Source organism: Macrobrachium nipponense, chromosome 6, assembly GCF_015104395.2.
Source record: "Macrobrachium nipponense isolate FS-2020 chromosome 6, ASM1510439v2, whole genome shotgun sequence".
In the NCBI taxonomy this organism is placed as follows: Eukaryota; Metazoa; Arthropoda; class Malacostraca; order Decapoda; family Palaemonidae; genus Macrobrachium; species Macrobrachium nipponense.
This window is the reverse complement of record NC_061108.1, coordinates 38,826,818-38,842,148: the sequence shown is the minus strand read 5'-3', so window position 1 is coordinate 38,842,148 and position 15,331 is coordinate 38,826,818. Positions and strand designations below refer to the sequence as shown.

The window sequence follows — 15,331 nt, the reverse complement described above, 5'->3', positions numbered from 1 at the left end:
TATTCATACTTCAGTCTCCTTTACATAGTAAAGCAAAACACTGTATTGCTATTCTTCTTGCACTTATATGATTGAGATTGGATGACAAATACCAAAGGATTATCAATTCTTACTAAAATACACAAATAAAGTCCTGAAGACGAACAGTATTTACACGAGCAAAATGAGACAATTAAAAAAAAATTTACTAAAATTCTGACCATTACAATTTCACACTTGTTGAATTTTACTGAAAATCTGACCTACACGAGATATAAGTAAATCTCTGTATGCAGTGAATTATATAAAGTTAGTACTATTGAATCTATTTTTGTAGGTAAAAAATCCCTCCTCTTCTCTCTCTTCTCGCCTCTTCTCTCTCAAAAAAATCTTCCTCTCTCTCTCTCTCTCTCTCTCTATCTCTCTTCTCTCTCTCTCAGGATGAGTTACTGCTAATTTCTCTCTCTCTCTCTCTCTCTCCTCTTTTCTCTCTTCTCTCTCTCAGGAAGAGTTACTGCTAATTTGTTTGTGTATTCATAATGTTTTAAAAAACGTGCAGTACAGGTAATACGTACATCTTTGGAAGACGAAAAAAAATTGTTGTAAGACATGTTAACATGTGACCAGCATGTAAACAGAAATGGATTAACATTCATCCAGAAACTGAGACTAATTTTAGTTTTGAAGGTATGTCAGTGCAGCATTAGTAAATATCTTCTGAAAAAGAAAACAATCAAGCTTTTGTTGCAGAAGAATCTCTGAACCAACAATTTTGCACTCAGTAATGAGAAGGAATTTATTCTATTCTTCATGTAATCAGTAACATACATATAGTACTGTTAGAAAATACGTATTCTAAACACACACGTCATTGTCAACTTCATACAAGCAAAACATTCTTTCTCAGACATAATACAGCTAAAACCTGATTGGCTGGCTGGTTGCCATGGAGATCTGTTATCCAAAGACTGCCCTCTACGTCTGTTCTATTTATAGACGTACGTCGTGATGGCACTAAATTTGAACATTACCATGATTGTAATTATTTGACTGCTGATGGCAAAAAATACTCAGTAATTTGCTTTATATAATTATTTCTTCTTGAAAACATACTTTAACTATAATTTAAACATTAATACAGTGGTATGAAAAATTCCACACAATGTGTCATACGACTGCAAACTGATAACGACATATAGTGACAATACAGAACAATACTTATCGTTAGAATTCACAAGTTGAACTATCAGCTTGTGAATTTCAATTCTATTGGCACTAGGACCAGCTTGTGTCATTGGACCTATGTTGCACGACAAAACTGCCCAGAGACATTTGTTTCTGGCATCTCTTTAAAATTTGCCTGAAGTGAAACACGGCATTGTCATTAAAGATGTTGGAGACACAGATTACAAGATCTTTGTTGGGATGATAATTCTCCACAAAATCTTTTACATCACCCTACTTTGCAAACATGTCCTAAATCACTGAAGCAGGCACATTATGTATGCCTGTTCTCTTTTTGAATTTTTCAAACCTGCCTCTGTTGGCCTTAAATTCACTAACAGCAGCATTTGTAAGCATTATCCATAGAGGGTATATACCTGGAGTTGTGATCTCTATATCAGTACTATGTAGTTCAGTGGTCTTCACCAGGGGGACATTGCAAAGCCTTGTGGCCATTTTTAAAGGTCTGCTAATCCACAAATTGAACAGAGATTTGCGCGATTGTGATTTTTTTTATTGTTAATGTTTAAGGAATAAGTGTTTAGCAAATTTTTAGGGTTTAATGAGTAAGTGTTTATTGAATGTTTATGAGTAAATATGGTATTTTTATAATAAAATAAGGTTTCACACATACTTACCGAACAATTACATAGCTATACGCTTCCTACTTTACGGCAGTCGAAATCCCAAATTTCTCGGCGCTAACGGTGCTGCTGACGTGTAGGTGATACGACCCCGCCCACTTTCGGGGATCCCCGGTACTACTGAGCTTTGCTTGACAATTCGTTGAGCCGCCCTGTCCATCTGTGGGGAGGAGGGAGGGCTTTAATCATGTAATTGTTCGGTAAGTATGTGTGAAACCTTATTTTATTATAAAAATACCATTTTCACACATGAAACTTACCGAACAATTACATAGCTGAATCCATATTACCCGGCTGGTGGGTATATGGACTTTTAATGCAAATAAGAAAAAACTCACATTGCAAGAATGTTGTAGTACCTTACCTCGTGAGAGAGCAGCTGCAGGAGAATACTGCCTCTGGTCGGCGCTCTCATCACTTGTAGGGAACGTGGCAGTAGTGGCCAGGATCGTTCCTACTACTAGTGGGTATTCTGCAACCATGGAGGTTCACCGATGGTTGATCAGAATGAAATAATATTCGCCCTTGCCCTGGGCTATGACCAGATTAAAATAACAATCAAAGACCATCACCTACACATAACCATAAAAAAATAAACCAAACCCTACCATAAAAACTGGAAGGTACTCCTGGTACCGTGTACCCCCAGGCTTCCCCAAAACTCGACCACCTTCTAATCAAGACGAAGAGATAGTCAAAAGGAAGGGGAATTGGACCAAATCCCCCTATGCTTCCTTTCCCAACACCATGCCCATCACCGACAAAGGTCCTAAACGACAACAATTATCAAACGTTGCTTCCACATCCTTCAGGTAATGGAGAGCAAAATCCGATCTCGACCTCCAGAACGTAGCTTGCAAAAAAAGATGCTAGCGACGTATTATGTCTAAAAGCCATGGAAGTTGCTACTGCCCTAACCTCGTGGGCTTTAACTTTACACACCTGTAGAGTCTGATCTCTTACTGACGTGTGTGCTTCCTGAATCAGGCTCTTTAAAAAGAACGAAATTGCGTTCTTAGACATAGGACGGCTCGGATCTTTAACCGAACACCACAATCGGTTTGAACTTCCTCTCAACGCCTCTGTTTTATGAATATAAAATTTCAGTGCTCTCACCGGACACAAAGAACGTTCTTCGTCCTCTTCTCCTACTAATCCTGACAAGCTTCGAATGGAGAAGAAACGAGGCCATGGTCTCGAAGGATCTTCATTCTTCGCTAAAAAATCCTGAGTAGTATAGGCACACACAGCTTCGTCTTGTGTGAATCCTATCTCTATGCTCATTGCTTGCAGCTCGCTGATTCTACTAGCTGAAGCTAAGGCGACTAAGAATAATGTCTTCTTAGTAAGATCCTTCAAAGAAGCCGAATTAAGAGGTTCAAAATTTGCTTTAGAGAGCCAGGACAATACTACGTCTAAATTCCAGTCCACTAAACCTGGTCTCCTTGTCCTAGAGGACTCAAAAGATTTAATCAAGTCGCTGATGTCCGAGTTATTAGATATATTTAAGTTTCTATGTTTAAAAACTGACGCCAACATGGATCTGTATCCTTTTATTGTCGAAGTTGATAACTTCCTAATGTCTCTCAGATATATTAGGAAGTTTGCTATCTCTTGTATAGAGGTTTTAGAAGAAGTTGTGTGACTTTCTCTGCACCAATTTCTAAAAACTCCCCATTTTGACTGATAGAGTTTGGCAGAAGAGACACTTCTACAGTTAGCAATAGCCTCTGCCGCTCTTCTTTAAAAACCTTTCGGTCTGACCAAATCCCAGACAGTCTGAATCCTGTCAGAGCGAGATACGACAACCCTTGGTGATTTCTGTCAAAATGGGGCTGTTTGAGTAGTGATGGAATTTGTGGCAGAAGCCTGGGGAAGTCTACTAACATCCTTAGGAGATCCGGGAACCACTCCTTTCTGGGCCAAAAAGGAGCTATTAGTCATCGTAATGTTCTGGTGACTCTGGAACTTGCTTAATACCTCTCTGATCATCGCAAATGGTGGAAATGCGTAAACATTCAGACCTGACCAGTCAAGAAGCATTGCATCCGTTTTCCAGGCTAACAGGTCCGGAACCGGACAACAGAAAAGAGGAAGCCTGTTGTTCCTGGACGTTGCAAAGAGGTCTATCGTTGGTTGTCCCCACAACCGTCATAGATCCTGACAAACTGATATCCAATGTCCACTCCGTCGGAAGAACCTGATGCGCACGACTGAATTCGTCTGCTAAAACGTTGAGCTTCCCTTGCACGTACCTGGGGAAGAGAGTCACTTTGTGCGAATTCGCCCACAGAAGAAGATGCTCCGTCATTCTGTACAGGGAGAACGAATGTGTCCCTCCCTGTTTCCTTATGTATGACAGAGCTGTAGTGTTGTCCGAGAACACCGCAACTTTCTTCCCTTTGACTAGAGGGGTGAAACTTTGAAGCCCAAGAAAAATTGCTTTCAGCTCCTTTATGTTGATATGAAGACCTCTCTCCTGTTCCGTCCAGATGCTGATGTCTTCTCTTTCCCCAACAGGGCTCCCCATCCTGAGTCTGATGCGTCAGCATAAAATTCTAGCTCTGGGTTCGCTCTTTCGAGGGACAAACCCTCCTGAGCTCTTTCCTCCGACAACCACCAACGAAGATCTTCCTTGATTTCCTCGGAGATTGGAATAATAGTCGAATCCGGTTGAATTTTCCGGCCCCATCTGGCCTTTAGGTAAAATTGTAGCGTCCTCATGTGAAGACGGCCAAGAGTAATAAAGGTCTCTACCGAAGCGAGAGTCCCTAACAGGCTCATCCACTCCAGAGCCGTGCAGGACAAGCAGTTTAACAGCTTCCGTACAGACTCTAGGAGAGAGACTATTCTCCTCGGGGAGAGAAAAACCCGAAAAGCTTGTGAGTCCAGAATCATGCCCAAATATGGAATCCTCTGACTCAATACTAACTGTGACTTCTCTGAATTCATTACTAATCCCAGTTGCTGTGTTAATAATAGTGTCCGATTTAAATCCCTCACACACTGGAGACTGGAGTCGGACCTTAGAAGTCAGTCGTCCAGATAAAAAGCAATATTGATTCCCATCAAATGTAACCATCGACTTACTGGGGCCAGGACTCGAGTAAATACTTGTGGGGCTGTCGAAAGTCCGAAACAGAGCGCTCTGAACTGATAAACTCTGCCGTTGAAAACGAACCGTAGATATTTCCTGGAGCTCCGATGAATAGGTACATGGAAATATGCATCTTTCATGTCCAGCGATACCATCCAGTCTCCTGGTCGAAGAGCTGACATGACCGACCGGTTGGTTTCCATACGAAACTTCATCTTCAGAACAAAGATATTGAGTGCACTCACATCCAGGACAGGTCTCCAGCCCCCCGATGACTTGGGGACAACGAACAGCCTGTTGTAAAAGCCCGGTGAGATGTCTTCCACTATTTCTATGGCCTTCTTGGAAATCAGAGCTTCTACTTCCTTGGCAAGAGCCAAAGCTCTTTCTAATCCCTGCGAGTATGCTGTCAAGGCGATGGGAATACTCGACAGTGATGGATCTTGCACAAACGGGATCACATAACCTTCTCTTAATACTGTGATCACCCACTGTTCCGCCCCTCTTCGACTCCATTCCTGCCAAAACAGGCGGAGTCTTTCTCCTACAGGTGTGTGAGGGTAAAATTCCCTACTTGTCCTATTGTCTTGAGGGTGGTTTCTTACTGGCTGTGGCTTGTGGACGCAAATTAGTCCTTGGTCTGGGTTGCCATCTAGCCTTTCCCCCCTGAAAAGGGTGCTTCTGAAGAGGTGACCCTTTAGCTCCTGTAGGTGGTGTCTCCTTGGGGCGTCGCGTCGACGAACGAGTCAATAAGTCATTGGTAGACTTTTTCTCCAGATCGGCAAGAACTTGCTGAATAACCTGTTCAGGGAATAAATGCGACTTACATAAAGGTGCAAACATGAGAGCAGACTTCTGGTTAGAAGTGACTCCCTTGGAGGTGAAAGAGCACCAAAGTTCTCTCTTTTTAAGGATGACCAGAGTAAAAAGAGATGCAAGTTCCCCTGAGCCATCCCTGACTGCCTTGTCGGCACACGATAATACATCAAGCCAGTCTGTCGCCAAGCTATCCTCCAGAGATTGACAATCCTCTATTTTCCTTGCTAATGCAGCAATAGTCCAATCTAAGAAGCTGAAAACTTCTATTACCTTAAACAGGTTTTTAATCAGGTGGTCGAAATCAGGCGAAGAGAAGAAAATTTTCGCCGACGAAAACGCTGTCCTTCTGTTAGCATCCACCAGACCTGAGAAATCCCTTTGGGCGGAGGCAGCGACTCCCAAAGAGGGTAATTCTCCGGTAGCATAAAATTTATGTCTTCTGTAACTTGGACGGTGGGACAGCGAAGGCGGCTTTACCAGACTCCCTCTTCTTCTCCAGCCACTTCGCTTCTTTGAAGACTCTTCGCCAACTGCGAAAGCACCAGTTTAGGTAGACTCGCCGAAAGTACTTTCCTATCCTTAACAAAGGTAGAAGGAGGCGAAGATGGAGGAGCTAGCTCGAATTCTGGATAAGAAGCCAACAAAAACTTCATCAAGTTGGAGTAAGCAGAAGCCGCTTTCGATTCTTGTTCCGACTGATCCTCCCCATCCGACGTTGTCGACTGCTTGGCTTCTTCATCCGTATAAGACTTAACTTTCTTCAGCGACTTAACCAAGTCCTGAAGCTGTCTCAACGGTTCCAAAAAAGCTTCTTCTTTGTTGTTCGCATCATTTCCCGATGGTGCGGGCAAAGGAGACAACTTCCTTGATGAAAACTTGCGAGTCGAACTCTCTCTCTCGTTAGCTGGCGAACGAGTCAAAACTTTCCTGGTTTCAGTCGGGCGAGACAAAACTATGCGAGTCCGACACTGATACCTCGCGAGATCGCTTGCGAACAGCACCCGAACCTCTACTAGGCGAAAGATACATAGGGTTCTCCCAAAAGCTACACGAGGGTTGAGGACTCTTTTTTTTCCCTCCCTCTCTTCACAAGTGATAACGAACTATCCAATGGCACTGCTCGCCTTTTCAACGGGCATGACACTTCACTCCACTTCTTTCGCCTGGTATCAGGCGAACACACCTCCGAGTCCGACGACAAACCTACACCAGACACATCTACACCTTTCCAATGGTGTTTCTTTACAGTAATCGAGTCGAAATTCACGACTGAGTCGACGGCCGCCCGTGGGCAAACCCCTCCAGTCTCCCTTCGACTCACGGTATGTCTTCTCCCAGGTGCTGGGGAGCGGGACAGTGACCTCAGTCTAGGAGACGTGGAGGGACGGACAGCCGCCTCCTCGGATACGACACTTACACTTTTCACTTCACTAGACTTAGTCACAAATTCACGAAAAGATGTACAGTGGACCCCCCATATTCGCAGACTCACACATTCGCGGATTTCTCTGGGGAATGTTTCCCTGCATTATTCGCGGAAAATTCGCTCATTCGCGGTATTTTTCTATGATAAATATCCACAAATTCCTGGGTTTTTTTTATGAATTTCATTATAAAATGCACTTTTTGTGATAAAACTATTAAAAAAACCAAGTATGAAAATTTTTAGTGGGTTTTTCTTGAGTTTTAACTAACAAAATAGGCTGTTATTAGCATTTTCAAAGGGGTTCCAAACATTCGCGGGTTCTAACTATTCACGGGGGGGTCTGGTACGCATCCCCCGCGAATACGGGGGGACCACTGTATGCCTAAATCCATGACAGATTTAGCAAGCAGCTCAAATTTCCTATCCATCTTATTTTCTAATTGGGCAATGGTGTCAGAATCAGAAGCATGGGGAACCTGAGCCAGAGTAAGATGTACTGAAGTAGGAGGACTATCAATAGGAGAGACGTTTGACAAAATAGGAGAAGACAAAACGGGCAACTTAGCCTCTGACGGCAAAGGAGTTGACTCTAATCTAGCCCCCCTAATGGCTGCCTTTCTTTTCCTACCTTTTTCCATCTTATCAAGGTGAGACAAAAAACTCTTCCATCCTTGATCATCTAGATCTTCACATTCATTACATGTACGCTCTTTAGTACACTCTTGCCCCCTACATTTCACGCACTTTGAGTGTGGGTCATAACATAATTTGGCTAATCTAGTTTTGCAGCCTTCGCTGCAAAACCTAACAGATGAACCTGAATCTGACATAACTCACACTAAACAGATGAATAAAGAAAGCAGCTATGCCGTCAAACACAAAAAACAACCAAGAAAATTGTACTTCACCAAATCGGGTGTCAAACAAAATGGTGAACAGTTGACTGCAGCGAAATACACGGGTGTTTCACCGTGGGCGGCAGGAAACGAATTGTCAAGCAAAACTCAGTAGTACCGTGGATCCCTGAAAGTGGGCGGGGTCATATCACCTACACGTCAGCAGCACCGTTAGCGCCGAGAAATTTGGGATTTTGACTGTCGTAAAGTAGGAAGCGTATAGCTATGTAATTGTTCAGTAAGTTTCATGTGTGAAAGTTTAGTTTAGGGTTTAGTGAATGTTTACTGAACGTTTAGCGTTTTGTGAATGTTACTGAATCTTTATTATGCAAGTATTCAGTGAACGTTTAGTTAAGTCTTTAGAATTTTAGAATGCTTTGTGAATGTTTAGTGTGTAAGTAATCAATGAATGTTTAGTGAATGTAGTGTTTAGTGAATGTTTAGTGAGTGATGAGTGGATGGTCATTCACTGTTTAATGAGTGTTTAGGGGTTTAATGAGCATTTATCATTTAGTGAGTATTTAGTTTAATGAGTCTTTAGTGAGTGTTTAGTGTATAGTGAAAATGTATAGTGAATGCTTAGTGATTGTTTAGTGTTTAATGAATGTTTAGGATTAAGCGAGTGTTTAGTGAATGTTTACCGAGTGTTTGAGGTATTGTGTTTATATTGTGAGTGCTTAGTGTTTCATGAGTGCTTAGTGAGCATTTAGTATATAGTGAGTGCTTAGTGATCTTTGACTAATCAGTGAGTGTTTAGCATTTTTGAGTGTGAGTGTATGTTAAGTGTAAATGTTTAGTGAGTGTATAGTAAGTGTGTGTTTAGTGAGTGTGAGTGTATAGTAACTGTGAGTGTTTAGTGAGTGAAGAAACAAGCAGTTTTTAAGAAACAAGAATAAGCTTTTTGGAGATTCAAAATAATACTCTATGTGGGAAAGTTTTGCTACACGATGCAAATAGCAACTATTAAACAATATTATACTAACTGTACACATAGATAAAACAATTTTGGAAGCTAATCTTGTTCCAAAATCATCACACACAAGAATATGAGGTATATAAGCAGTGCTATACACAAAGCAAAAGGTAACTTCAATCTAAAATGTAGCACACAACAAGTAATCATGAATACCAAAAAACATAATATTACGGAAAACAAATTACCTTTGTTGATGACGATACAGATGTGGTAACTGATGATGAAGCTGGGCAAGTGTATGTAGAACTTGATAAGTTAACTGGAAGAGGTTCTACAGAAGTTACAGTGGATGATGGGATTGATGGTAGTGACAGTGATCTGGTGCGAGGTTTGTGTGTAGTTTGGCTTGATATTCGTACTTCTGACAGGGGAGCAAAGACCGATGGTAATGGTGCTAGATTATCACAGTTACTCATATTATCGACGGAGCCTTCTGAAAACAAAAGTGTGGAAAAACTTTTAATAACTGATTGTCAAAGACCTATAAAGTGTGTTTGAGGCAATGGAAAGTCTAGAATATCAAATGTGGCATACACACGAATTTTGTTTACTAGGCTTCCTTTCTTTCATCAAAAATTATCACTATTCTACAGTAAATCCTTGACGTAATTAACTAATCCCGGGGAGCATTGCACAACCTTTTGGACTACTGGGTCCCAAAAATCAATCATACATCTAATTGAGGGCCACTAGATTTTACATAATATATAATAAACAGCTTCTAGATGCTTATGGGTAAAAAAAATAGCTGCTCACCTGTTTTGTAAATGAGATTTTTGACAATGAAATTCATGCACAAGCTTTTTTATGTTATGATGGAAATTCAAGGTTGCCAGTCTTAAAACATAGTGCACATTTTTATCACTCACCCTGCTGTGAATATTTTACTTATTCTGGTTGAATAGACTAAATGTTTGTTCACATATATACATGGTTTGAACCAAATAAGCTTGCATAAATAGCAGCTTTCTTTCTCTAATACAGTGGTACCTTATTTGTTAAACGTTTCTAATGTCAAACTTTCCGTTATTCAAACGAAATTTTCGAGAAAATTTTGTATTGTTTGTCGAACAAATGGTTGTACTTCGAACTGACTGATTATCTAGTTTATACTTGTATTCAACAGCCTATGGGGTCTTACAAGTTTAACTTTATAAAATTGTACATAACCGTGGTGACGTCATGCCCAGCTGACTTGAGACTGAACAAGGGAGTGTTGATATGTTGAGAAGAGAAGGAGAAGAGAGAGTTAAAATATTACTGTATGTATGGTATGTATGTAAAAACGATAACAATTCACATAAATAGGGAATAATCTTAACGTAATGATAAAATATGAAAACAAATGCAATAAAAAAAAAAGGGAGAGGGAGAGAGAGAAAAAAAGTCCTAATTGAGCCAGTGTTCAATGTGCCAAGTGAGACAGTCTAGTTGAACTATGTCAATAAAATAGTAAATGCAAGATCAAAGCTATTCACAATAAAATTTAGCAAGAACGATTAACAAAATCATTTGTCATTGCGGAGATACACAGCAAACTTGAGGTAAAGGGAGCGGCCGTTTATATTTCTTCGGAATAATGAATGAATGATTTAAAGTTATCGTGCGTCGTGGTATTGTTGAGGAGAGAAGAGACAGCAAAATCTTTGCTATAATATGTGCAGTGATGCTCAAATCTCATGCGACATGATTCCATAGGATTTCATTCAAAATTCACTAACTGGCAACCAAGCAGGCTCCATATTTATCTATTATTTCAATGCGGAAACGTGATTATTGAATACAATAAGGTCATAATACGCTTCATAAGAGTGAAATCTGTCATATATTTCAAAACTGTAAGAAAATGTCACGTGTAGCAAATTTTAGAAAAAACTCTTTCGAAACATTTTCAAAACTTTCGTTCACACATCGCTGAAGCATTTGACCAAAATGATTGTCGTAATGTTTGCACCATTTTAAATTAGCTGTTACATAAAGTTTTATATATGAAAATGTGTGCAATTTCATGTAGAATACAACAAAACACAACCCATGGTTCAAGCCTTTATCAGTTTTCAAATATTTTCATATAAATAACGATAAGTGCCAAAATTTCAACCTTCGGTCAACTTTGACTCGACAGAAATGGTCAAGAAACGCAATTGTAAGCTAAAACTATTACATTCTAGTAATATTCAATCATTTACCTTTATTTTTAAACAAATTTGAAGTTTCTAACACAATATTTCGATTTATGGTGAATTTATGAAATAAACGTTTTCCTTATGTCCGCGCGGTAACTCTTCCGAAAAAATCATAAATTTTTTTTTCCGATTGTCGTAATGTTTGCACCATTTTAAACTAGCCGTTACATAAAGTTTAACATATGAAAATGTGCATAATTTCATGTAGAATACAACTAAAAACAAACCTATGGTTGTAGCTTATATCAGTTTTGAAATATTTTCATATAAATAACGATAAATAGAAAAAATTCATCCTTCGGTCAACTTTTACTCGACCGAAATGGTCGAAAACTGCAATTGTAAGCTACAATACTTACAGTCTAGTAATATTCAATCAATTACCTTCATTTTGCAACAAACGGGAAGTCTCTAGCACAATATTTCGATTTACGGTGAATTTTTTAAAACAGCTTTTTTTTATGTCCGTGCGTTACGAATTCATGCATCATTTTGTGATAATATTTTCTCTCTAGTGTTACCTTGATTGTTTTACAATGTGTTATATACCAAAATGATCACAATTTAGTGTACAATACAACAGAAAAAAATTAACTCATTAGCTTTAACCGTTTTGCTCACTGCGTGATTTGAATACAATTATATATGAAAATTTTTTTTTCGCGCTATCATATATCCCATTATTTATATATGATAATGATATTTTATTTCATTTCTGATGGATGCATACTAAACTTCACTCAATGACAAAAAAAGGAGCCAAAAATCAACTTAATCTTGAAAACTAAGTGTGCGTGATTTTTTGAAGAAAAAAAAAAAAAATCCGCTTCGGCGCTCACTCCCAGACCCTGGTTCAGCACACTGTTCCAGGCATGGTTGAGGTTCTCTACAGTGACGTCCCTCCAAGCATCAACGAAGTTGTATGTGGCAGACTTCAGTGAACACCTTTGAAGATTCTCCAATGTCCATTCCCCCATGTATTATTCAAGCCTTGCCATTCCCCTCCTCATCTTCCAATACTGCCATTGCCACCTCCAGAATCTTCCCCTGGTATAGCTATGTTATTGCAACAAAAACACCTTGGTCCAATGGCTGAATGAGTACAGTTGTATTAAGAGGCAAATACAACCTTCATCACCAACCAACTGGGTTTCATAAGGATGTGCAAGTGCATTGTCCTTGAGAAGCAAAGCCTTTACCCAATGTCTAGCAATGCCAATGTCCTGTGTCTGAAGACGAATAACCTCCTTACAAAAGTGATTATGGAACCAATCAGTTACAATCAAGGCAATGAACTGATCCCTTGCTGAATAATACCAAATCAGTGGGAGCCTATCCATCAGCCCATGCAGGACATGTGGTTGCTTTACATGTACAGCTACCACTGGCTTGTAACAATGCCCAACAGTAGCACTTGCACATAGCAAAGTAGGGACACTTTGCTTGGAAGGCTTTGGACTGGTAAATTCTTTTCTTTCTCATTTTCAAAACTTTCGTTCACACATCGCTGAAGCATTTGACCAAAATGATTGTCGTAATGTTTGCACCATTTTAAATTAGCTGTTACATAAAGTTTTATATATGAAAATGTGCACAATTTCATGTAGAATACAACAAAACACAACCCATGGTTGTAGCCTTTATCAGTTTTGAAATATTTTCATATAAATAACGATAAGTGCCAAAATTTCAACCTTCGGTCAACTTTGACTCGACAGAAATGGTCGAGAAACGCAATTTTAAGCTAAACTATTACATTCTAGTAATATTCAATCATTTACCTTTATTTTTAAACAAATTTGAAGTTTCTAACACAATATTTCGATTTATGGTGAATTTATGAAATAAACTTTCTTATGTCCGCGCGGTAACTCTTCCGAAAAATCATAATTTTTTTTTTCCGATTGTCGTAATGTTTGCACCATTTTAAACTAGCCGTTACATAAAGTTTAACATATGAAAATGTGCACAATTTCATGTAGAATACAACTAAAAACAACCTATGGTTGTAGCTTATATATCAGTTTTGAAATATTTTCATATAAATAACGATAAATAGAAAAAAATTCATCCTTCGATCAACTTTAACTCGACCGAAATGGTCGAAAACTGCAATTGTAAGCTACAATACTTACAGTCTAGTAATATTCAATCAATTACCTTCATTTTGCAACAAACGGGAAGTCACTAGCACAATATTTTGATTTATGGTGAATTTTTGAAAACAGCTTTTTTTTTACATCCGTGCGTTACGAATTCATGCATCATTTTGTGATAATATTTTCTGTGTTACCTTGATTGTTTTACAATGTGTTATATACTAAAATGATCACAATTTAGTGTACAATACAACAGAAAAAAATTAACTTATTAGCTTTAACCGTTTTGCTCACTGCGTGATTTGAATACAATTATATATGAAATTTTTTTTCACGCTATAATATATCCCATTATTTATATATGATAATGATATTTTATTTCATTTCTGATGGATGCATACTATCGGCTTGATTAATCAGACCATGAATGAATACATCTCACCAAGAGAAAGAATGATTTTCATTATTCAATACATATGTGATTAAGGGGACTGTGATAAAAAACAATATTAAAAAAAATTGTTTTCACACAAAACCATATATGTACTACATGTACTAGTACCTTCCAACCAGACCTGCTACCCCATATTCAGTCTTCAAGAAAAGTGAGGTACTGATACTTCCCTGCGTTGAACTGAATCGAATATAGAATTTAGGCCATAGGCCAAGCACTGGGACCTATGAGGTCATTCAGCATTGAAATGGAAATTGACACTAAACAGTTTGAAAGGTGTAACTGGAGGAAAACCTTGCAGTTACACAAAGAACCAACTGTTAGGAGAGGGTAAAAAGCAAGATGGAGGAAAGGGAATATGAAAGGAGGTACAATAAAAGGAATTAAAGGAATTGCAGCTAAGGGGCGAAGGCATGCTGCAAAGAACCTTAAACAATGCTTACAGTGTGACATGTAAGGTGCACTGATAACATATCCCCCTATGGGAGATACATCCCTGCGATCCACAACCTGGTCATGTCTAGGTCTAATCATGCTGTTCATTTTAGGAAAGCTTCATCACCTGAGTAATTTAGTTTAATTTCCTTCCTTGTACTCCAGCATATATTTGAATAAATTCCTACATGGTATTTTAATCGAATCCTATGCTTTACTTTCCCTATTTTTGCTTTTATAAAATATTCTTACTGTTTTTCTTTGGTCCTTTCATTTTCTCAACTTGTACAAATTTTTCTAAATATATTCACAACAAAACATAACTAACCTCCTTGCATAGCCAGAGTTACTGGACAGTCTTTATGTTGTAACAGCATAGACTTCAGGACAGCAACCTCAGAACGTAGTGATGAAACTTCAGTTTGAAGTTTCAAGTTATGAGCGCCAAGTTCATCATACTTGAGAGAAAGATTTTCAATCCACTTTTTCTTTTTTTCTCGACATCTAATTGCTGCAGCCCTGCATAGAATATATTGGTTAATTTAGTTTGCAACTAAAGTAACTGCTTATCTAATCAACCTAAGATTACCATTTTCATATTGCAGCCACCTTAAGAGCACTTCATTACATTTCAATTGTCCTTGAAAAGGTAAAGGTTTTAAAATAATTTTCATAATTAGTAGATTCAGCTTCTCATTCCACATTCCAACCTATCCCTCTACTTTCCTTATACAGCTGACTACATTCTCTGTTCCATCTCCATCTAGTACAAAATTATTTCTAGTCATGTTTTTCTTCAAAGCATTAGATATACAAACTCTTTTGAATATATATTTCTCAAGTGCATCCTATACTTATACAGGCTAATAATGTTCATAAATACTGAAAAATCATTAAAATATTTTTTAAGCAAACATCTTTAAAAAGACAAATTTTCAATTAATTTGTATTTTTCATAACTAACAAACCTGAGATCTTAACAATAGGATAAATCTTTTGGCACCAGATGGAAACCAGTTAAAAACAATAAAAAATTGTATATGGAAGGAATATGTGGCATCTGGCATCTAAAACAGTACATAGATGAGGTGGAGAA

The 15,331-nt window shown here is 38.5% G+C and overlaps 1 protein-coding gene across 1 annotated transcript in view; it reads right to left on the bottom strand.

Annotated features, from left to right (window-relative positions):
• LOC135216499 (uncharacterized) overlaps positions 1 to 15,331 on the bottom strand; it is a gene marked incomplete at its 5' end in the record, with an annotated part of 123,124 nt that overhangs the window by 33,349 nt on the left and 74,444 nt on the right. Inside the window, 2 exon segments of the mRNA XM_064251870.1 lie at positions 9,247 to 9,494; positions 14,564 to 14,754. Coding sequence (XP_064107940.1) covers positions 9,247 to 9,494; positions 14,564 to 14,754 — 439 coding nt within the window.